This window comes from Somniosus microcephalus, chromosome 3 (assembly GCF_052327205.1).
Source record: "Somniosus microcephalus isolate GS21.2 chromosome 3, FLI_Smic_1.0, whole genome shotgun sequence".
In the NCBI taxonomy this organism is placed as follows: Eukaryota; Metazoa; Chordata; class Chondrichthyes; order Squaliformes; family Somniosidae; genus Somniosus; species Somniosus microcephalus.
This window is the reverse complement of record NC_140989.1, coordinates 186845533-186869174: the sequence shown is the minus strand read 5'-3', so window position 1 is coordinate 186869174 and position 23642 is coordinate 186845533. Positions and strand designations below refer to the sequence as shown.

The 23642-nt window shown below is 47.9% G+C and overlaps 1 protein-coding gene across 14 annotated transcripts in view; it reads left to right on the top strand.

The window, feature by feature from the left end:
• Positions 1-18955: 18955 nt before the first annotated feature.
• Positions 18956-23642, top strand: part of cep43 (centrosomal protein 43) — a 91323-nt gene continuing 86636 nt past the window's right edge. For 8 of the 14 annotated variants that reach the window (XM_085982032.1, XM_085982024.1, XM_085982025.1 and 5 more), the window contains exon 1: positions 18986-19165. In XM_085982032.1, the coding sequence (XP_085838158.1) occupies positions 18986-19165 (180 nt within the window). Of the gene's footprint in view, positions 19166-23642 lie in introns of all 14 variants that reach the window. The other 6 variants (XM_085982036.1, XM_085982029.1, XM_085982035.1 and 3 more) reach the window with 1 other exon arrangement.

Sequence of the window (23642 nt, the reverse complement as noted above, 5' to 3'; positions counted from 1 at the left end):
AGGACCTAAAAAACCTGCAAAGGGACATAGACAGGCTAAATAAGTGGGCAGAGATTTGGCAGATGGAATACAATACTGGAAAGTGTGAGGTTATGCACTTTGGCAGGAAAAATCGTAGAGCAAGTTATTATCTTAATGGCAAGAAACTGGAAAGTACTGAACTACAAAGGGATCTGGGGGTCCTGGTGCACGAAACTCAAAAGGTTAGTATGCAGGTGCAGCAAGTGATTAAGAAGGCCAATGGAATGTTGGCTTTCATTGCTAGGGGGATAGAATATAAAAATAGGGAGGTATTGCTTCAGTTGTACAAGGTATTGGTGAGACCGCACCTGGAATACTGCATACAGTTTTGGTGTCCATACCTAAGAAAAGACATACTTGCTCTCGAGTCAGTACAAAGAAGGTTCACTCGGTTAATCCCGGGGATGAGGGGATGGACATATGAGGAGAGGTTGAGTAGATTGGGACTCTACTCATTGGAGTTCAGAAGAATGAGAGGCGATCTTATTGAAACATATAAGATTGTGAAGGGGTTGGATCGGGTGGATGTGGGGAGGATGTTCCCGATGATGGGTGAAACTAGAACTAGGGGGCATAGTCTTAGAATAAGGTGCTGCTCTTTCAAAACTGAGATGAGGAGGAACTACTTCACTCAGAGGGTGGTAGGTCTATGGAATATGCTGCCCCAAAAAGCTGTAGAAGCTACATCATTACATAAATTTAAAACAGAAATAGACAGTTTCCTAGAAGTAAAGGGTTATGGGGAGCGGGCAGGAATTTGGACATGAGTCTAGGTTCGGATCGGTCATGGCCTTGTGGGTAGCGGAGCGGGCCCAGGGGCCGTGTAGCCTGATCCTGCTCCTATTTCGTGTGTCTAATTCTGTTAGATTCAGGAGATGGTTCTGTGATAGTAGCTTGGCGGTTAGGATCAGATCAGCCATGATCTTATTGAATGGCGGAGCAGGCTCGAGGGGCCGGTTGGCCTACTCCTGCTCCTATTTCTTATGTTCTTATGTTCTTAATGTAGAGGAGACCGCATCGTGAGCAGCGAATACAGTATACTAAATTGAAAGAAGTACAAGTAAATCGCTGTTTCACCTGGAAGGTGTGTTTGGGACCCTTTATGGTGGGAAGGGAGGAGGATAAAGGGCAGGTGTTGCATCCCCTGCACTTGCACGGGAGGTGCCGGGGAAAGGGGGTGGGTATTGGGGGTGATAGAGGGGTGAGAGCGGACCAGGGTGTCGCAGAGGGAACGGTCCCTTCGGAATGCTGAAAGGGAGGGGAAGATGTGTTTGGTGGTCGGATCACGCTGGAGGTGGTGGAAATGGCGGAGGATGATTCGTCGAATTTGGAGGCTGGTGGGGTGAAAGGTGAGGTCAAGGGGAACCCTATTATGGTTCTGAGAGGAAGAGGAGAGAGCAGAAGTGCAGGAAATGGAACAGACACGGTCGAGGGTCCTGTCAACCACGGCAGAGGGGAATCCTTGGTTGAGGAAAAGCGAAGACATATGGGAAGCACTGGTATGGAAGATGGCATCGTTGGAACAGATGCGATGGAGACGGAAAAACTGGGAGAATGCAATAGAGTCCTTACAGGAAACGGGGTGGAAGGAAGTGTAGTCCACGTAGCTGTGGGATTCAGTGGGCTTATAGTGGATATTGATCGATAGCCTATCCCCAGAAATGGAGACAGAGAAGTCGAGGAAGGGAAGAGTCAGAGATGAACCATGTGAAGGTGAGGGAAGGGTGGAAATTGGAAGCAAAGTTGATCAAATTTTCCAGATCAGCAGAAAATGGCACTGGTACAGTCATCAATGTACCGGAAAAAGAGATGAGGGAGGGGACCTGAGTAGGACTGTTGCACATATCCTATGAAAAGGCAAGCATAGCTAGGACCCATACAGGTTCCCATGGCAACACCTTTTATTTGGAGGAAGTGAGTGGAGCCAAAGGAGAAGTTGTTCAACGTGAGAACAAGTTTTGCCAGGCAGGGGGTGGTATATGAGGACTGGTTGGGCCTCTGTTCAAGGAAGAAGCGGAGCGCCCTCAGGCTGGCCTGGTGGGTGATGGAGGTATAGAGGGCTTTGATGTCCATGGTGAAAAAGAGATGGTTAGGGCCAGGAAACTGGAAACTGTTGAAGTGGCGGAGGGTGTCGGAAGAGTCGTGGATGTAGGTAGGAAGAGACTGGACAAGGGGAGGAAAAAAAGAGTCAAGATAGGAAGAAATCAGTTGCGTGGGGCAAGAATAGACTAAAACAATGGGTCTACCAGGGCAGTCCTGTTTGTGGATCTTGGGAAGGAGGTAGAAGCGGGATGTGCGTGAGACTATGAGGTTGGCGGCCATGGGGGGAAGATCTCCAGAGGAGATGAGGTCAGTGACAGACTTGGAAACGATGACTTGATGTTTGGTGGTGGAGTCACAGTCCAGGGGGAGGTAGGAGGAGGTGTCAGAGTGTTAGTTGGCTTTCAGCCTGCGCAAGGTAGAGGTTGGTTTGTTAAACAACAGCGGCACCCTTGTATTTAGCATTGCTATTTTGTGTGTTATGGAATAAGTTGTAATTGTTACCCTGTTCACATGAAACATTATTTATACTTGCTGATTTATACTTGGCCTCATCTCACTAAAGTATTCATCAGTCTATCTTTCAGAAGGTAGGAGAAATGCATGTGGGAATATGTGCATTATTACAGTATCCAGCTCACATTGATGGGTTTTCATTGGGCAGTAAAGGTAAATTCCTTATTGTAAGGAATCTAGGATATACTTACAGGAAAGACCGTTGACACTGAACCCAAGAGAATATTTACGTGCAGACCCTACATTTATGTGAAACCTCATATGACTTTAAAAATACCTCTTTAGTTCATGTGCATGAAAGAACTGCAACAACTCAGCAAAGTTTAAAAATTTTATCTGAAGATTTCACAAGGATAATACAAATGGTAGACACCAGGATTAATGTACATTTCTTTGGACTCCTGCACCAATGTTAAAAAAAAATTGAAAGATGCTTATAAAGACAACCACCGCTACGGTTTGAAAACAATCCATTTTGACTGACTGTAAGTGCGCTAAGCTCAGACAGTATTGCAACAGCCATAGAAAAATGGACCCGATTAACAGTTATTGGTCACATTATTGGAGCGAGGGTGTTGCCATGAAACCTTGTACTTGTCTCTCTGATGGAACAAGGTGTTGGTTATGACCAGGCCATGTTCTAAGCATTTCGTCAGGAGGATGGTACCGTTGGAGTTGGCTTTCCCTAACCCCTCTCTGCCGATCACACCTCTCCAGAGGTCTGTGTCCTTTCCAACTCTGGTGTTAAAGTCACCAAGGAGGATCAGCTTGTCACCCGTTGGGACTCGGGCCCGTTCGTTTATTCCACAAGGGGACCAGGAGATCCAGGAGCTAATAAGCCGCAAGCGCAAGGCATTTCCTGATCTGGAAACAGCAACAGAACTCGAGAGCAAGAATGCAGCTGTACTGATGCCTGAAGGCCGAGGTCCAACAAAAAACTCGCGACCTAAAGAACAGATGGTGTGTGGAGAAAGTGCAGGAGATCCAGCAGCTAGCCGACAACCATGACGTGCGTGGATTCTTTAGCACAGTCAAGACCACCTATGACCCAAGGTCCTACCCCAATGTGGGCCAAGAATAGAGAGGTACTCATCAAGGACAGAGAGGCAGTCAGTGCCCGCTGGAAGGAGCAATTCGAAGATCTCCTTAACCAAGACTCTGTCTTCGACGCGAGTGTCCTCAACTCCATCCCGCAGCATGCTACCCGCCACCACCTCAGCACAACCCCCGCCCAGTATGAGGTTGAAAAGGCCATCCGACAATTGAAGAACAACAAGGCCTCAGGAGCAGATGGAATCCCCGCCGAGGCACTAAAACATGTCGGAGAAGCACTATTGGTGCAAATACATGAACTCATTTCTCTTATTTGGAAGGAGGAGAGCATGCCAGGGGATCTCAGAGATGCTGTAATCATGACCATCTGCAAGAAAGGTGACAAATCCGATTGCAGTAATTACAGAGGAGTCTCCCTGCTGCCTGCCACAGGGAAAGTCATCGCAAGAATCCTCCTCAATCGCCTTCTCCCAGGGGCTGAAGAGCTCTTCCCAGAGTCGCAATGCAGATTCCGCCCACTAAGGGGCACAATGGACATATTCTTCACCGCGTGTCAACTACAAGAAAAATGCAGGGAACAGCACCAACTGCTGTACATGGCCTTCTTTGACCTCACAAAGGCGTTCGACACTGTCAACTGTGAGGGATTATGGAGTGTCCTCCTCAAATTCGGCTGCCCTCAAAAGTTTGTCACCATCCTCCGCCTACTTCACGATGACATGCAAGCCGTGATCCTGACCAATGGATCCACCACAGACCCAATTCACATACGGACCGGGGTCAAGCAAGGTTGTGTCATCGCACCAACGCTCTTCTCAATCTTCCTGGCTGCAATGCTCCATCTCACCCTCAGTAAGCTCCCCGCTGGAGTGGAGCTAATCTACGGAACAAATGGGAAACTGTTCAACCTCCGTCGCCTCCAGTCCAGATCCAAGGTCGTCCCATCCTCTGTCATCGAATTACAGTATGCAGACGACGCTTGCGTCTGTGCACACACTGAGGTCGAACTCCAAACCATCGTCAACACCTTCACTGAAGCGTACGAGAGCATGGGCCTTACACTAAACATCCATAAGACAAAGGTTCTCTACCAACCTGCCCCCAGTACTGCTCCCCAATTATCAAAATCCATGACGAGGCCTTGGACAATCTGGACCACATTCCATACCTCGGGAGCCTACTGTCAACGAGGGCAGACGTCGATGACGAAGTCCAACACCACTTTCAGTGTGCCAGTGCAGCTTTTGGTCGCCTGAGGAAGAGAGTGTTTGAAGACCAGGAACTCTAACCCAGCACCAAGCTCTGGGTCTACAGGGCAGCAGTGATACCCGCCCTCCTGTATGCTTCAGAGACATGGACCATGTACAGCTGGCACTTCAAAGCATTGGAGAGGTACCACCAACGCTGCCTCCACAAGATCCTGCAAATCCATTGGCAGGATGGGCACACCAACATCAGTGTTCCTGCTCAGGCCAACATCCCCAGCATCGAAGCTTTGACCACGCTCGATCAGCTCCAATGGATGGGCCACATTGTCTGCAAGCCCGATACGAGACTCCCAAAGCAAGCGTTCCGACACGGCAAGAGAGCCCCAGGTGGGCAGAGGAAACACTTCAAGGACACCCTCAAAGCCTCCTTGCAAAACTGCAACATCCCCACTGACACCTGGAAATCCCTGGCCCAAGACCGCACAAAGTGGAGGAGAAGCATCCGGGAAGGCGCCAAACATCTCGAGTCTTTTCGCCGGGAGCAAGCGGAAGCCAAGCGCAAACAGCGGAAGGAGCGCACGTCAACCCAAGCACCCCACCCACCTGCCCCTTCAACCACCGTCTGCCCCACCTGTGACAGAGACTGTAGGTCTCGCATTGGACTCATCAGTCACCTGAGAACTCATTTTTAATGTGGAAGCAAGTCATCCTCGGTTCCGAGGGACTGCCTAAGAAGAAGAAGGAGAAATGCATGTGGGAATATGTGCGTGATACAGTATCCAGCTCACATTGATGGGTTTTCATTGGGCAGTACAGGTAAATTCCTTACTGTAAGGAATCTAGGATATACTTACAGGAAAGACCGTCGACACTGAACCCAAGAGAATATCTAGTACAGACCCTACATTTATGTGAAACCTCACTGATGACATTAAAATTACCTCTTTAGTTTATGTGCACGAAAGAGCTGCAAGACCTCAGCAAAGTTTAAAAATGTTATCTGAAGATTTCACAAGGATAATACAAATGGTAGACACCAGGATTAATGTACATTTCTTTGGACTCCTGCACCAATGTTAAAAAAAATTGAAAGATGTTTATAAAGACAACCACCGCCACGGTTTGAAAACAATCCATTTTGACTGACTGTAAGTGTGCTAAGGTCAGACAGTATTGCAACAGCCATAGAAAAATGGACCCGATTAACTGTTATTGGTCACATTATTGGAGCGAGGGTGTTGCCATGAAGCCTTGTACTTGTCTCTCTGACAGAACAAAAATGGACCCGATTAACAGTTAATGGTCACATTATTCATACAGGAAACTTTGTGATATCCGGCACCGACGGGACCGAGCTGTTGCCGTCCCATCAAAACTGCCGGACAAACCAGCGCTAATGTTGAAACATACGGAGCCATATCTGGCAACAAACCCACAGCTTCTAAACAGTCGGCCATACCTTGCAAGCATCTCTGTAGCTTAGAAACAGCTTCAGTGAGAACTTGCAGAGCCTGACTGGTGAAAAAAAAGCAACGAAAAGAAAAAAAACCTAACGAAACGGCTCCTGATTTTTGCCTGTGGATCGAGCATTCCGGACAGTTAACCTCCAGATAAACCAAAGTTTCCTGTAATAGGGTTGACATCTACCATGTACTCAGCTTCTTAAGCATGCATTTTTTTCTAAATTAAAGAAGAAGTCCAAAGATACACAGGAAATAACTCAACAACAACAACTTGTATTTATATAAAACGCCTTTAACATAGTACAACCTGCCAAGGTGCTTCACAGGAGTATTATAAGATGAAAAAATTTGATACCGAGCCACATAAAGAAAAATGAGGGCAGGTGGTCAAAAGCTTGGTCAAAGAGGTAGGTTTTAAGGAGCATTTAAAAAGGAGGAAAGAGAGGTAGCGAGGCGGAGAGGTTTAGGCAGGGAATTCCAGAGCTTGGGGCCTAGGCAACAGAAGGCACGGCCACCAATGGTTGAGCGATTATAATCAGGGATGCTCAAGAGGGCAGAATTAGAGGAGCACAGATATCTAGGAGTGTTGTGGGGATGAAGGAGATTACAGAGATAGGGAAGGGCGAGGCCATGGAGGGATTTGAAAACAAGGATGAGAATTTTGAAATTGAGGCATTGCTTAACCGGGAGCCAATGTAGGTCAGCGAGCACAGGGGTGATGGGTGAATGGGACTTGCTGTGAGTTGGGACATGGGCAGCCGAGTTTTGGATGACTTCAAGTTTACGTAGGGTGGAATATGGGAGGCCAGCCAGGCGTGCGTTGGAATAGTCAAGTCTGGAGGTAACAAAGGCATGGATGAGAGTTTCAGCAGTGGATGAGCTGAGGCAGGGGTGGAGACAGGCGATGTTATGGAGGTGGAAATAGGTGGTCTTAGTTATGCTGCGGATATTTGGTCAGAAGCTTATTTCAGGGTCAAATATGACACCAAGGTTGCGAACAGTGTTGTTCGGCCTCAGACAGATGTTAGGGAGAGGAATGGAGTCAGTGGCTATGGAACAGAGTTTGTGGCGGGGACCGAAAACAATGGCTTCGGTCTTCCCAATATTCAATTGAAGAAAAATTCTGCTCATCCAGAACTGGATGTTGGACAAGCAGTCTGACAATTTAGAGACCGTGGAGGGGTCGAGAGAAGTGGTGGTGAGGTGGAACTGGGTGCCATCAGTGTACATGTGGAAACTGATGCTGTGTTTTCGGATGATGTCGCCAAGGGGCAGCATGTAGATGAGAAATAGGAGGGGGCCAAGGATAGATCCTTGGGGGACTCGATTGCCTTTGTAGTGGATTTGGTCTGTAGGACCGTAACATTTTCGTCACTGCAATTCAAAAATAATTAATTTGTGTGAGGAGTCTGGGATAGTTTTCTGCAACAATATGTCCTAAAACCAACAAGGCGGCAGGCCATATTAGATTTAGTAATGAGTACTGAGCCAGATTTATTAACAGCCTAATGGTGCGTGAATATTTATCAAAAAGCGATCATAACATGATCGAGTTCAACGTGGTGTTTGAAAGGGAGAAACAGGAAACAGCTACTAAGATTCTAGATTTGGGTAAGGCCGACTTCAATGGGATGAGACAGAGACTGTCCACAGTGAACTGGACAAATTGGTTAATGGGTAAAACGACAGGGAGGTGTTCAAAAAAGAATTGAATGTGATACAGAACCAGTTTATACCCCTGAGGGGCAAGAGCTCTACTTGCCAAAAAAATACCTATGGATGAGTAAAGAGGTAAGGGACAGCATAAAACTAAAAGGAAAAGTATACAAAAATGCAAAAAATAGCACAGATCCTGGCAAATGGGAAAGATACAAAGAACAGCAAAGGGTCACAAAACAGACAGCAAGAGCTACAAAAAGGGAGTATGAAAAGAAACTTGTAAGGGATATCAAAATCAATACCAAATTTTTTTACAATTATATTAGGAAACAGAGGGTGGTCAGGAGCAATGTTGGCCTCTTAAAAACTGATATCGGTGATATTGTCGATGATAATAAGGAAATGGTGGACATGTTGAATAATTACATTGCGTCAGTATTTACAGTAAAGGAAGAGGATAGCATACCGGAAAGCCCAAAGAAACTAATATTGAATCAGGGTCAGGGACTCAACAAAATTAATATAAGCAAAATAACAGTAATGAAGAAAATAACGGCACTAAAGAGTGACAAATCCCCGGGACCAAATGGTTTTCATCCCAGGGTTTTAAAGGTAGTAACCCGCAACCTCTTCCACCTAGAAGGACAAGGGCAGCAGTCGCATGGGAACACCACCATCTCCAAGTTCCCCTCCAAGTCACACATCATCCTGACTTAGAAGTATATCGCTGATCCTTCATCGTCGCTGGGTTAAAATCCAGGAACTCCCTCCCTAACAGCACTGTGGGAGTACCTTCACCACACGGACTGCAGCGGTTCAAGGCGGCGGCTCACCACCACCTTCTCAAGGGCAATTAGGGATGGGCAATAAATGTTAGCCTTGCCAGTGACGCCATAAAAATTAATTTAAAAAAAGTGAGCACATTACAGATGCCCTAACTATAATCTTCCAAAGTTCTCTTGATTCAGGAACCGTTCCTTTAGATTGGAAATTGCGCATGTCACTCCGCTATTTAAGAATGGCGAGAGAGGGAAACCAGGGAATTATAGACTGTAGGGGGTGGCATGTGCGTGTAGTTAGCTTGCCTCCGACTGCTCTGAGCGGTTTGAATCACTCCCACACCCCTGGGTTCTAGGCACCGGACTTAAGTACAGGCGGCGATACAGAATTGGAGTAGACAACTGGTTTGGTGCAAGAAAACCATATTTTTATTAAAGGCACAATAAAATCACAACACTGAAAATTACTGGAATGGTTACAGGCATATAAACATACACTTAATTAAGAATGGGGAACACACGGCACAACAAGGGAAAAATCACAGTAATAATCTCCCTACCCTTGTCCCACCCCCAATATCTAACTAAATTGTGCTGTAAGGGGCCAGGGATTATGCTCACCAATAAGGGTTTCTGGACAGGTCGAATCCTGTCGATTAAGCTGGTTGCGGTTTTGGGGGTTCGCTCTTTGTGTCCTTTGGGGCCTGCCGTCGTCACGTGGTCCCAGGGCGTGGTGGTGGAGTCGTCTGAGTAAAGTACCCTCTTTTCTCCATTAGAGATAGGGAGTAAAGTCTTTGTTGGGCACTTTTCCTTGTAGAGTGGAAAACTTCGGGTTTTGTTCTTCTGGTGGTGGTCTGGTCGTCGAAGTTTTGTTGCAGTTGGGGTTCGGTTGGCGGTCTTCGGTGTTAGCTCGGTCGCGGTGGCCTAGATCACTACCTGTGCAGTGGTAATGATCTGAAGGTATGGTTTACCCGGCCCTTTGTCACCGCGGTGCTTGTAGTCATTCTGCTTCTTTGAGTTTCGAGTACCTCTGGACCTGAGCGTGTGCCTGCTTGGCCCCCAGTGCATCCTTGCATTTTGAGTAAACTTGGACCTTAGCGTGTACTTGCTCGGCCCCCAACGCTTCTCCACACTGCCCTTCTCTGCTTGTTCATCGGCCTTGCCGTTCGTCTCGCCTCGCTTGCCCGCTTGCTGTACACCTTTTCTGGTTACCGGTGGGCCTACAATTATACTATTTTGGAGGTTGTTATCTGCGCGCCAAATCAGGGTTAGTTCTATGTCTAATTTTGGCGGGCTCGTTAAAGTGATTATAGTTGTTCACCTTAACTGCTTTTTTGGGTGATTGCCCCGTTGCTAAATGGTCTTTAATGCCTCAGTGTTTGTTATGCATAATGTGAATCGGTATCTTCCTGGCTCGGTAGCAAGTTTAAACTGTAAGCAATTATTTATGCAAAGGTTTGATGGGTTCAAGATTAAGTCTTTCCTGAGTTGATTGGTTTCAAAATGAAGAATGCGTATTCTGCATTATCTAGTTGTCTGGCTTCAGAAATAACAAGTCTCTCACAGGCCCAGGCATGTCAGGTTTTTCAAACCCCTTTTGAATTTGGCCTGCTGTTTTTGCAGGATCCTGCTTTCCAATCTTGCAGGCTTCTGCCACGAGGTCCAGAAGCCATTTTCTTTAGGGTACCCTTATTAATAACTTTGTCCTTCAGGGTCCCTTTATTACTAACTTTGGGGAATGTGGGAATTTTGAGAACCCTACAAGACCAATTAGCCTAACATCTGTTGTCAGGAAATTGCTAGAGTCTTTAATTAAGAACAGAGTGACTGAACACCTTGAAAATTTTCAGTTGATCAGAGAGCCAGCATGGATTTGTGAAAGGTAGGTAATGCCTCACGAACCTGATTGAATTTTTTGAGGAGGTGACTGAAGTAGTAGACAAGGGAATGTCTATAGATGTTATTTATATAGACTTCCAAAAGGCATTCGATAAAGTCCCTCATAAGAGACTGTTAACTAAGGTCGAAGCCCATGGAATGGAGAGCAAATTACTGACCTGGCTAGGAAATTGGCTGAGCGGCAGGAGACAGAGAGTAGGGATAATGGGTAGGTACTCTAATTGGCAGGATGTGACTAGTGGTGTCCCGCAGGGATCTGTGTTAGAGCCTCAACTATTCTCCGTGTTTATTAATGACTTAGATAATGGGATAGAAAGCCACATGTCCAAATTTGCTGATGATACAAAGATCGGTGGGATTGTAGGCTGTGTAGATGAAAGCATAAAATTACAAAGGGATATTGATAGATTAAGTGAATGGGCAAAACTGTGGCAAATGGATTTCAATATAGGCAAATGTCAGGTCATCCACTTTGGAACTAAAAAGGATAGAATGGGGTACTTTCTAAATGGTAAAAAGCTAAAAACAGTGGATGTCCAAAGAGACTTGGGGGTCCAGGTACACAGATCATTAAAATGTCATGAACAGGTACAGAAATAATCAAAAAGGCTAATGGAATGCTGGCCTTTATATCTAGAGGACCAGAGTACAAGGGGGCAGAAGTTATGCTGCAGCTATACAAAGCCCTGATTAGACCACACCTGGAGTACTGTGAGCAGTTCTGGAAACCACACCTTAGGAAGGATATATTGGCCTTGGAGGGAGTGCAGCGTAGGTTTACCAGAATTATACCAGGACACCAAGGGTTAAGTTACAAGGAAAGATTACACAAATTAGGGTTGTATTCCCTAGAATTTAAAAGGTTAAGGGGTGATTTGATCAAAGTTTTCAAGATATTAAGGGGTGTAGGAGTCTACGTACTCCTAGCAAAAAATACTGAACTCGGAGAGGTTCAACAGAAAAGGTTTAATTCTTGAGACTGCATGTTGAACACAAAATGGCATCAGAGCCTACACCAAGTCCGACTGCCTTTCATCAGTCCACAGCTTCGACTGCTCCTCCCCCGCTCTGGGCTTAACTATGTTGCAGATCGAGTTTCTTAAAGGTGTGATCCTTCTTAAAGGCATGACGCCTGATTTATAGTCTACGGACCGAAAAGCGGATTGTGTCCTTTCTGTGGTCGGTACGCCACAGGGGAACAGATAGGGTAGATAGAGAGAAACTATTTCCGCTGGTTGGGGATTCTAGGACTAGGGGGCGTAGTCTAGAAATTAGAACCAGGCCTTTCTGGAGTGATATTAGGAAACACTTCTACACATAAAGGGTGGTAGAAGTTTGGAACTCTCTTCCACAAACGGCAATTGATGCTAAATCAATTGTTAATTTTAAATCGAAGATTGATAGATTTCCGTTAACCAAAGGTATTAAAGAACATGGGCAAAGACTGGTATATGGAGTTAGGTCGTAGATCAGCCATGATCTCATTGAATGGTGGAACAGGTTCGAGGGGCTGAATGGCCTACACCTGTTCCTATGTTCCTAAGCACCTTGTTTTGAGATGATGCTATATAAACAGGCATTATATAAATCAAAGAAGTTTATTGGATTGTTTGGAGCATCAGCCTTTTGAGCTTCTATTTCATGCTAGGGTAGGCACCTTTTCTCAAGTGCACAACTGATGGGGGAGGAGGGAAACGGCAGTGAACCAAAACAAGATAGGGGTGGTTCAGTCTTTGCAAAATGGAGTTGGTGTCAACGATTTTGCGGCCATCGGTGAAGGAACCGCGCCCGCCATTCGTTCCGCTGACAGCTGCCCACAGAGTTTTTGCAGACTTGTGAGCATGAACTTGCTGTCAGTGGTTGGCTTATCCAGTGCGGCGCCCTCTACAGGCGATCTGTGACAGGTGTGAGTAGGTCAAGAAACAGTGAGGCTCTTCAACCAATCAGACTGAAGAATACTCACTGAGACACGCAGAGTCTAAATCAGGAAGTATAAAGCAAGAAGTATAAATTAGATTTAAATTATGTACAGAAAGCGAAATAAAGATTGGGAAAGAAAGATGGAATTAAGAGAGAGATAAAAGAGACAGAAAGAAAAAGTAAAAATTAAAATTAAAAAAAATCTCCAACACTATTTCAATTCTGAAGGGATGAGACACCACTGTTGGTCCTGCGCAGCCCGGGACCGGCTTTTTCAGTGTTAAATTTCACGCATGCACGAAGCTATGAATGGGCCATGCAGCCTCTTAAAGGGGCCGCGCACCAAAAAAAAATTAGGTGGAACATTAGAGTCTAAGGCCTAGATTTTCCAAGCCCCGAGGAGGCGGGCATGGAGGCAGGACAGCCGGTAAAATCAGAGAAAGTGGGGGCGGATGGCAAACCCGCACCCATCCCGCCTCCGTGCCCTTTTGCCAGGAGGCGGGAGGATGTGCAGCTTCGGGTCCCGTCTCCTGGAGGCGGGAAAGGCATTTAATCCTTTTAACTGAAAGGATTAGTGCCATTTTACCTTCACAGGTGAAGGCTTCCTGACCTCGGAGAACCCCGCTGGGCTGGAGGAGACGTGGAGGAGGTCTGTGGCGGTCAGCGGCACCTGGAAGTAAGGTGTAGAGGTGAGTGATGGGTGCAAGTGTGGAGTGGTATGTATGCAAGGTGAGTGATAAGTTTAAAAAAGTGTTGACTTACCTTGTTTTCTTTCTACAGCCTTTAGCCGCGCTGGCTGGGGAGAGCCGACATTCTCCTTGTCAATTTCACATAATGGCTGTTGGATCCTCCGATCCTACAGACATGTGAAATTTACAAAGTTGAAAGTTTTGATGAGTCCTCACCACAAAGTCTCATCAAACTACAGTAAAGAGAATGTCGGTGTTTGACAGATTCACAGAGCTGTCAAACGCTGTCATTTCAGTTTCAAGAAGTCTTGACAGATAGCATGTCTGACATTGACATGATCTGTCAGTGACTTCCCCCCTAATTTGCCTGCTGAGCCCGCAGAGCGGGCTTAACAAGCTCAATCAGGGGAAAATTCCACTGATTGGTCAGACGAGGATGGAGGCGGGACATTGACACGACAAGCAGCAGTCCCGCCTCCAACTCGCCTCCATTCACAAAATGCAGCCCATAGAGTCATAACGGCACAGTAAGAGGCCATTCGGCCCATCAAGTCCGTGCCTGCTCTCGGTAGAACAATCCAGTCAGTCCCATTCATGCTGTTAAAAATTCACTTACACCTGAAAGCACCAACCCTAACATTTTCAGGTCTGTTTAGTGGATAACTAGTGGATAAGTACAGCAACTTCACACACTTAAATTGATTTAAATGCCGACGAGGTTCTGTTATAGTGCAGCTTGTGGAGGAGCAGGGTGACTCTGACCTCATCTTTAGGCTTTCTGCGTTTAACTGTGTATGTGCAGACTCTGGAAGTTATTCTTAACTCTAAATCCGGGCCAATAATTCTTGATTGATATCAAAGGGCTGTCGATTTTGCAAAACTACATGTCAAATATTTTTACATAGGATTACATAGAATATACAGAAAGCACAGAAAGAGCCCATTCAGCCCAAAGAGTCCTTTCTGGCATTTAAGCTCCATTCGAGCCTCCTCCCGTCTTTCATCAGAACATAAGAGCATAAGGAGTAAGAGCAGGAGTCGGCCACACGGCCCCTCGAGCCTGCTCCGCCATTCAATAAGATCATGGCTGATCATCAACCTCAACTCCACTGTCCCGCCCGATCTCCATATCCTTTGATTCCCCTAGAGTCCAAAAATCTATCGATCTCAGCCTTGAATATACTCATAGACTCAGCATCCACAGCCCTCTGGGGCAGAAAATTCCAAAGATTCACAACCCTCTGAATGAAGAAATTCCTCCTTATCTCAGTCTTAAATGGCCGACCTCCTATCCTGAGACTATGCCCCCTAGTTTTAGACACTCCAGCCAGGGGAAACAACCTCTCTGCATCTACCCTGTCAATCCCTTTCAGAATCTTGTATGTTTCAATGAGATCACCTCTCATTCTTCTAAACTCCAGAGAGTAAAGGCCCAATCTACACAATCTCTCATCATAGGACAGCCCTCCCATCCCAGGAATCAATCCAGTGAACCTTCGTTGCACCGCCTCCAAGGTAAGTATATCCTTCCTCAGATAAGGAGACCAAAACTGTGCACAGTACTCCAGCTGTGGTCTCACCAAGGCCCTGTACAATTGTAGCAAGACTTCCTTACTCTTATACTCCAACCCCCCTGCAATAAAGGCCAGCATGCCATTTGCCTTCCTTATTGCTTGCTGTAACTGCATGCTAGCTTTCTGTGTTTCTTGCATGAGGACACCCAAATCTCTCTAAACAGCAACATTTGAAAGTTTCTCACCAATTAAAAAATATTGTTTTTCTATTCTTCCTACCAAAGTGAATAACTTCACATTTCCCTACATTATACTCCATCTGCCGCCATACTGCCCACTCACTCAGTCTATCTATATCTCTTTGCAGACTCTTTGTGTTCTCCTCACAGCTTACTGTCCCACCTAGCTTTGTATCATCAGCAAACTTGGATACATCACTCGGTCCCTTCATCTAGGTCATTAATATAGATTGTAAATAGCTGAGGCCCTAACACTGATCCTTGCGGCACCCCACTAGTTACAGCCTGCCAATCTGAAAAAGATCCGTTTATCCCTACTCTCTGTTTTCTGTCCGTTAACCAATCCTCTATCCATGCTACTATATTACCCCCAACCCCATGAGCCCTAATCTTATGTAATCATCTTTTATGTGGCACCTTATCAAATGTTTTTTGGAAATCCAAATATACTACATCCACTGGTTCCCCTTTATCTACCCTGCTAGTTACATCCTCAAAACACTCTAATAAATTTGTCAAACATGATTTCCCTTTCATAAAACCATGTTGACTCTGCCTAATCATGTTATGATTTTCTAAGTGTCTTGATACTACTTCCTTAACAATGGATTCCAGCATTTGCCCGACGACTGATGTCAGGCTAACTGGCCTGTAGTTCCCTGTTTTTCTCTCCATCCATTATTGATTAGAATTTGTGACCTTCCAATCCGCTGGGACCATTCCAGAATCTCGGGAATTTTGGAAGATCAAAACCAATGCATCCACTATCTCTTCAGCCACCTCTTTGAGAACTCTAGGATGTAGGCCGTCACGTCCAGGGGATTTGTCCTTCTAGGTGGAAGAGGTCACGGGTTTGGGAGGTGCTGCCGAAGAAGCCTTGGCGAGTTGCTGCAGTGCATCTTGTAGATGGTACACACTGCAGCCACGGAGCGCCAGTGGTGGAGGGAGTGAATGTTTAAGGTGGTGGATGGGGTGCCAATCAAGCGGGCTGCTTTGTCCTGCATGGTGTCGAGCTTCTTGAGTGTTGTTGGAGCTGCACTCATCCAGGCAAGTGGAGAGTATTCCATCACACTCCTTACGTGTGCCTTGTAGATGGTGGAAAGGCTTTGGGGAGTCAGGAGGTGAGACAGTCACCAGAGAATACCCAGCCTCTGACCTGCTCTTGTTGCCACAGTATTTATGTGGCTGGTCCAGTTAAGCTTCTGGTCAATGATGACCCCCCAGGATGTTGATGGTGCGGGATTCGGCGATGGTAATGCCGTTGAATGTCAAGGGGAGGTGGTTAGACTTTCGCTTGTTGGAGATAGTCATTGCCTGGCACTTGTGTGGCGCGAATGTTACTTGCCACTTATCAACCCAAGCCTGAATGTCGTCCAGGCCTTGTTGCATGCGGGCATAGACTGCTTCATTATCTGAGGAGTTGTGAATGGTGCGGAACACTGTGCAGTCATCAGCAAACATCCCCATTTCTGACCTTATGATGGAGGGAAGGTCATTGATGAAGCAGCTGAAGATGGCTGGGCCTAGGACACTGCCCTGAGGAACTCCTACAGCGATGTCCTGGGGCTGTGATGATTGATCTTCAACCACCACAACCATCTTCCTTTGTGCTAGGTATGACTCCAGCCAGTGGAGAGTTTTCCCCCCCAATTCTCATTGACTTTAGTTTTACTAGGGCTCCTTGATGCCACACTCGGGCAAATGTTGCCTTGATGTCAAGGGCAGTTACTCTCTCCTCACCTCTGGAATTCAGCTCTTTTGTTCTTGATTGGACCAAGGCTGTTAGGAGGTCGGGAGCCGAGTGGTCTTGGCAGAATCCAAACTGGGCATCAGTGAGCAGGTTATTGGTGAGTAAGTGCCGCTTGATAGCACTGTTGATGACACCTTCCGTCATTTTGCTGATGATTGAGAATAGACTGATGGGGCGGTAATTGGTTGGGTTGGATTTGTTCTGCTTTTCCTGGACAGGACATACTTTTGCAGTTTTCCACATTGTCGTATATATGCCAGTGTTGTAGCTGTACTGGAACAGCTTGGCTAGAGGCGCAGATAGTTCTGGAGCACACGTCTTCAGCACGATAGCCGGGGTGTTGTCAGGGCCCATAGCCTTTGCTGTATCCAGTGCGTTGAGCCGTTTCTTGATATCACCTGGAGTGAATCAAATTGGCTGAAGACTGGCTTCTGTAATGGTGGGGACCTCAGGAGTAGGCCGATATGGATCATCCACTTGGCACTTCTGGCTGAAGCTGGTTGCAAACGCTTAAGCCTTGTCTTTTGCACTCACGTGCTGGACTCCACCATCATTGAGGATGGGATATTCATGGAGCCTCCTCCTCCCGTTAGTTGTTTAATGGTCCACCACCATTCACGACTGGATGAGGCAGGACTGCAGAGCTTTGAGCTGAAACATTGATTGTGGGATCGCTTAGCCCTGTCTATAGCATGCTGCTTCTGCTTTTTAGCATGCATGTAGTCCTGTGTTACAGCTTTCCCCAGGTTGGCACCTCATTTTTAGGTACGCCTAGTGCTGCTCCTGGAATGCTCTTCTACACTCCTTATTGAACCAGGGTTGGTCCCCTGGCTTAATGGTAATGGTAGAGTGAGGGATATGCCACGCCTTGAGGTTACAGATTGTGCTGGAATACAATTCTGCTGCTGCTGATGGCCCACAGCGCCTCATGGATGCCCAGTTTTGAGCTGCTAGATCTGTTCTGAATCTATCCCATTTAGCATGGTGGTAGTGCCACACAACACGATGGGGAGTGTCCTCAGTATGAAGACGGGAATTCGTCTCCACAATGACTGTGCGGTGGTCACTCCTACCAATGCTGTCATGGACAGATGCATCTGTAACAGGTAGATTGGTGACGACGAGATGCAGTAGGTATTCCCTCGCGTTGGTTCTTTTCCCCGCCCCCTGGCTCGGCCCCGCCCCTGGCTCGGCCTCCGAATCCTGGCTCCTCCCCGCTCCAGCCTCAGCCCCCTGACTCCACTCCCGAACCCAGGCTCCGCCTCACGCCAGGGCCCGTCCCTGGCTCCGCCCCCGAATCCTGGCTCCCCCCCTCCAGCCCCTGGCCCCGCCCCCTGACTCTGCCCCAGAACCCCAGAACCCAGGCTCCGCCTCACGCTGGGCCCCGCCCCTGGCTCCGTCCCCGAATCCTGGCTCCGCCCCCGCTCCAGCCCCTGGCACTGCCCCCGAACCCAGGCTCTGCCTTGCGCCGGGCCCCGCCCCTGGCCCGCCCCCGAACCCAGGCTCCGCCTTGCGCTGGGCCCCACCCCTGGCTCCACCCCCAAACGAAGGCTCCGCCTCACGCTGGGGCCCGCTCCTTGCTCCGCCCCCGAACCCAGGCTCCTCCTCGCGCCGGGCCCCGCCCCCGAACCCAGGCTCCTCCTCGCGCCGGGCCCCGCCCCTGGCTCCGCCCCCGAACCCAGGCTCCGCCTCGCGCCGGGCCCTGCCCTTGGCTCCGCCCCCGAACCCAGGCTCCGCCTCGCGCCGGGCCCCACCCCTGGCTCCGCCCCCAAACCCAGGCTCCGCCTCGCGCTGGGCCCCGCCCCCAAACCGAGGCTCCGCCTCGCGCTGGGCTCCGCCCCCGAACCCAGACTCCGCCTCGTGCCGGGTCCCGCCCCTGGCCCCGCCCCCGAACCCAGGCTCCGCCTCGCGCTGGGCCCCGCCCCTGGCTCCTCCCCCGAACCCAGGCTACGCCTCGCGCTGGGCTCCGCCCCCGAACCCAGGCTCCGCCTCGCGCCGGGCCCCCCCCCTTGGCTCCGCCCCCGAACCCAGGCTCCGCCTCGCGCCGGGCCCCACCCCTGGCTCCGCCCCCGAACCCAGGCTCCGCCTCGCGCCGGGCCCCGCCCAGTTGGCGACGAGTCCTCCAACCGAGTTTAAAAAGTACATATATTTGACACCCACGTACCGATGATTGTGAAGAAAATCATTTGGCCCGACTCTAGAAATTATTTGGTTTCCTTTTGAAAGGCGCGGTGAATGAGCAGGCCGCTGCGCTGTGCAGATGTCGGCGGAGGAGGACACGGAGCTGCGGGACCTGCTGGTGCAGACCCTGGAGAGCAGCGGCGTGCTCAGCAACATCAAGGTCAGTGCCCGACCCCCGGGCCCAGCGAGCGGGCGGGCCGCCGCCGGGTTGAGGAGCCCCGGGATGCCGGCGAGGTTTGTGTCCGCCGATGAGGAGTGCGGCTCTTCAGGCCGATACCGAGGTTGCCGGGGCGGGATAGGTGGGCGGGAGGGGAGGTGAGGTAAGGTTTAATACCATCGCCGGCCCCTTTTTGCGGCGCTGGGGTTTAACACCAGTTTGCATCGCTCACCGTAAGCAACAAGCCAGCTCAGTGCACCGTCCCCCAGCTCTCAGGGCAGCCCCTCTTCAAAACAAAAATGATCGCACTACACCGAGGGGAATCAAGCGCTCCAACTCGCTGTAGGGAAGTGAATTGTCAGCAGCGGTTCCTCCGTTTTATATCAGACCTTCCGCACATACATACGCCTGGGTTGGCACTTCAGTGCAGTACAGAGGGAGTGCTGCACTGTCGGAGCTGTTATTTTGCAGATGAGACATTTACACCGAGGCCTGGTCTGATGGTTGAGCCGGATGTAGAAGAGCAGTGACTTTGCCCAGTGTCATTGCCAATATCCATCCTTCAGCCACCACCACAACAACATCTGGCATTCTTTTTCACCTTGAAAATCAACGTTAAATGTCGACGTCCGCTCGTGGAATCATAGAAATTTACAGCACAGAAGGTGGCCATCCGGCCCATCGTGTCTGTGCCGGTCGACAAAGAGCTATCCAGCCTAATTGCACTTTTCAGCACTTGGCCCCTAGCCTTGCAGGTCTCGGCACTTCAAGTACATATCCAAGTATGGTTTAAATGTGATGAGGGTTTCTGCCTCTACCACCCTTTCAGGCAGTGAGTTCCAGACCCCCACCACCCTCTGGGTGAAAAAATTTCTCCTCAACTCCCCTGTAATCCTTCTACCAATTACTTTAAATCTATGCCCCCTGGTTACTTGGACGTTGACATTTAATGTTGATTAAGATGGAGAATGAAGTAGTTGACTCGGAGACTAGGGTCCTCAATTTAAATAAAGGAAACTACGATGGTCTGAGGAGCGAGTTGGGTAGGATTGATTGGGGAATGGCACTCAAAGGGTTGACAGTGGATAGGCAATGGCAAACATTCAAAGACCGAATGGATGAACTGCAGAATTTGTTCATCCCAGTTTGGCATAAAAATAAAACAAAAAAGGTGACTCAACCGTGGCTAACAAGGGAAATTAGGGATAGCATAAGATCCAAGGAGACGACATATAAATTGGCCAGAAAAAGCAATAATCCTGAGGATTGGGAGCAGTTTAGGATTCCACAAAGGAGGACAAAGGGATTAATTAAGAAAGGGAAAATAGAATGAGAGTAAGCTAGCAGGGAACATAAAAACTGACTGTAAAAGCTTTTATAGATATGTGAAGAGAAAAAGATTGGTGAAGTCAAGCGTAGGTCCCTTACAGTCAGAATCAGGGGAATTTATAATGGGAAACAAAGAAATGGCAGACCAACTAAATTCATACTTTGGTTCTGTCTTCACAAAGGAGGACACAAATAACCTCCCAGAGATGCTGGGGAACATAGGGCCTGATGAAAGGGTGGAACTGAAAGAAATCAGTATTTGTAGGGAAATGGTGTTAGGAAAATTGATGGGACTGAAGGCCGATAAATCCCCAGGGCCTGATAATCTACATCCCAGGGTACTTAAGGAAGTGGCCCTAGAAATAGTAGATGCATTGCTGGTCATCTTCCAGAACTCGATAGACTCTGGAACAGTACCCATGGATTGGAGGGTAGCTAATGTTACCCCATTATTCAAAAAAGGTGGTCGAGAAAAAGCGGGGAATTATAGACCGGTAAGCCTGACATCGGTAGTGGGGAAAATGCTAGAATCTATTATAAAAGATGTAATAGCAGAGCAGTTGGTAAGCAGTGACAGGATCGGACAAAGTCAACATGGATTTACAAAAGGTAAATCATGCTTGACTAATCTACTGGAATGTTTTGAGGATGTAACTGGTAAAATAGTTAAGGGAGAACCAGTGGATGTGGTGTATTTGGACTTTCAGAAGGCTTTCGATAAGGTACCACATAAGAGATTAGCGTGCAAAATTAAGGCACATGGGATTGGGGGCAAGGTATTGACTTGGATAGAGAACTGGTTGGCGGACAGAAAGCAAAGAGTTGGAATAAACGGGTCGTTTTCCGAGTGGCAGGCAGTGACTAGTGGGGTACCGCAAGTATCGGTCCTAGGACCCCAGCTGTTCACAATATATATTAATGATCTGGACGAGGGAATTGGATGCAATATCTCCAAATTTGCAGACGACACAAAGCTGGGTGGGAGGGTAAGCTGTGAGGAGGATGTCGTGAAACTCCAGTACGATTTGGACAGATTGGGTGATTGGGCAGAAGCATGGGAAATGCACTATAATGTGGATAAATGTGAGGTTATCCACTTTGGTGGCAAAAACAAGAAGGCAGATTATTATTTGAATGGCAATAGATTGGGAGAAGGGGAAGTGCAAAGAGACCTGGGTGTTCTTGTGCACCAGTCGCTGAAGGTAAGCATGCAGGTGCAGCAGGTGGTTAAGAAGGCAAATGGTATGTTGGCCTTCGTAGCAAGAGGGTTCGAGTACAGGAACAAGGATGTCTTGCTACAGTTGTACAGGGCCTTGGTGAAGACCGCACCTTGAGTATTGTGTGCAGTTTTGGTCGCCTTACCTGAGGAAGGATGTTCTTGCCATGGAAGGAGTGCAGCGAAGATTCACCAGGCTGATACCTGGAATGGCGGGAATGACGTATGAGGAGAGATTGTGTCGATTGGGCTTATACTCACTGGAGTTTAGAAGATTGAGAGGGGATCTCATCGAAACCTATAAAATTCTGTCAGGCCTGGACAGACTAGATGCAGGAAGGATGTTTATGATGGCCGGGGAGTCCAGAACCAGGGGTCATAGTCTAAGGATAAGGGGTAAGCCATTTAGGACTGAAATGAGGAGGAATTTCTTCACCCAGAGAGTGGTGAACCTGTGGAATTCTCTGCCACAGAGGGCGGTGGAGGCCAGTTCATTAAATATATTCAAAAAAGGAGTTGGATATATTTAAGGCTAAAGGGATCAAGGGATATGGGGAGAAGGCAGGGACAGGGTACTGAATTTGGATGATCAGCCATGATCTCATTGAATGGCGGAGCAGGCTCGAAGGGCCGAATGGCCTACTCCTGCTCCTATCTTCTATGTTTCTATTTTCAAGCGAAAAAAGAATGCCAGATGTGGTGGTGGTGGTGGTGGCTGAAGGATGGATATTGGCGATGATACTGGGCAAAATCACTGCTTTTCTACATCTGGCTTAGCCGACAGACCAGGCCTCGGTGTAAATGTCTCATCTGCAAAATAACAGCTCCGACAGTGCAGCACTCCCTCTGTACTGCTAAGGGAAATATGGTCATTCCTATCCACTCTATTTGGGCCCCTCGTAATTTTATACACCTCAATTAATTCTCCCTTCAGCCTTCTCAATTCCAAAGAAAACAACCCCAGACATGAAACTAGGTGGGATTGTGAGTTGGGAGGAGAATGCAAAGAGGCTTCAAGGCGATTTAGACAAGTTGAATGAGTGGGAAAATACATGGCAGATGCAGTATAACGTGGATAAATGTGAAGTTATCCACTTCGGTAGGAAAAACAGAAAGGCAGAGTATAGATTGGGAAATGCTGATGTACAAAGGGACCTGAGTGTCCTTGTACACCAGTCACTGAAAGCAAACATGCAGGTGCAGCAAGCAGTTAGGAAGGCAAATGGTATGTTGGTCTTCATTGCAAGAGGATTTGAGTACAGGAGCAAGGATGTCTTACTACAGTTATACAGGGCCTTGGTGAGATCACACCTGGAGTACTGTGTGCAGTTTTGGTCTCCTTACCTAAAGAAAGGATATACTTGCCATAGAGGGAGTGCAGCCAAGGTTCACCAGACTGATTCCTGGGATGGCAGGACTGTCGTATGAGGAGAGATTGGGTCAACTAGGCCTGTATTCACTAGAGTTTAGAAGAATGCGAGGGGATCTCATTGAAACGTATAAAATTCTGACAGGGCTAGACAGACTGGATGCAGGGAGGATGTTTCCCCTGGCTGGGGGATCTAGAACGAGTGGTCACAGTCTCAGGATACGGGGTAGGACATTTAGGACTGAGATGAGAAATTTCTTCACTCAGAGAGGGTGGTGAACCTGTGGAATTCTGTACCACAGAAGGCTGTGGAGGCCAAGTCACCGAATAGATTTCTAGACACAAAAGGCATCAAGGGGTATGAGGAGAGAGTGGGAATATGGTATTGAGATAGAGGATCAGCCATGATCATATTGAATGGTGGAGCAGGCTCGAAGGGCCGAATGGCCTACTCTTTTTCTATATTCTATCCAATCTTCCCTCATAGTTCAAATTTTCCAGTGCGGGCAACATCCTCATAAATCTCCCCTGTACCCTCTCTCTAGTGCAATCACATTCTTCCTGTAATGGGGTTACCAGAACTGTACACCGTACTCTAGCTGTGACCTAACTAGTGTTTTATACAGTTCTCCCTGCTCTT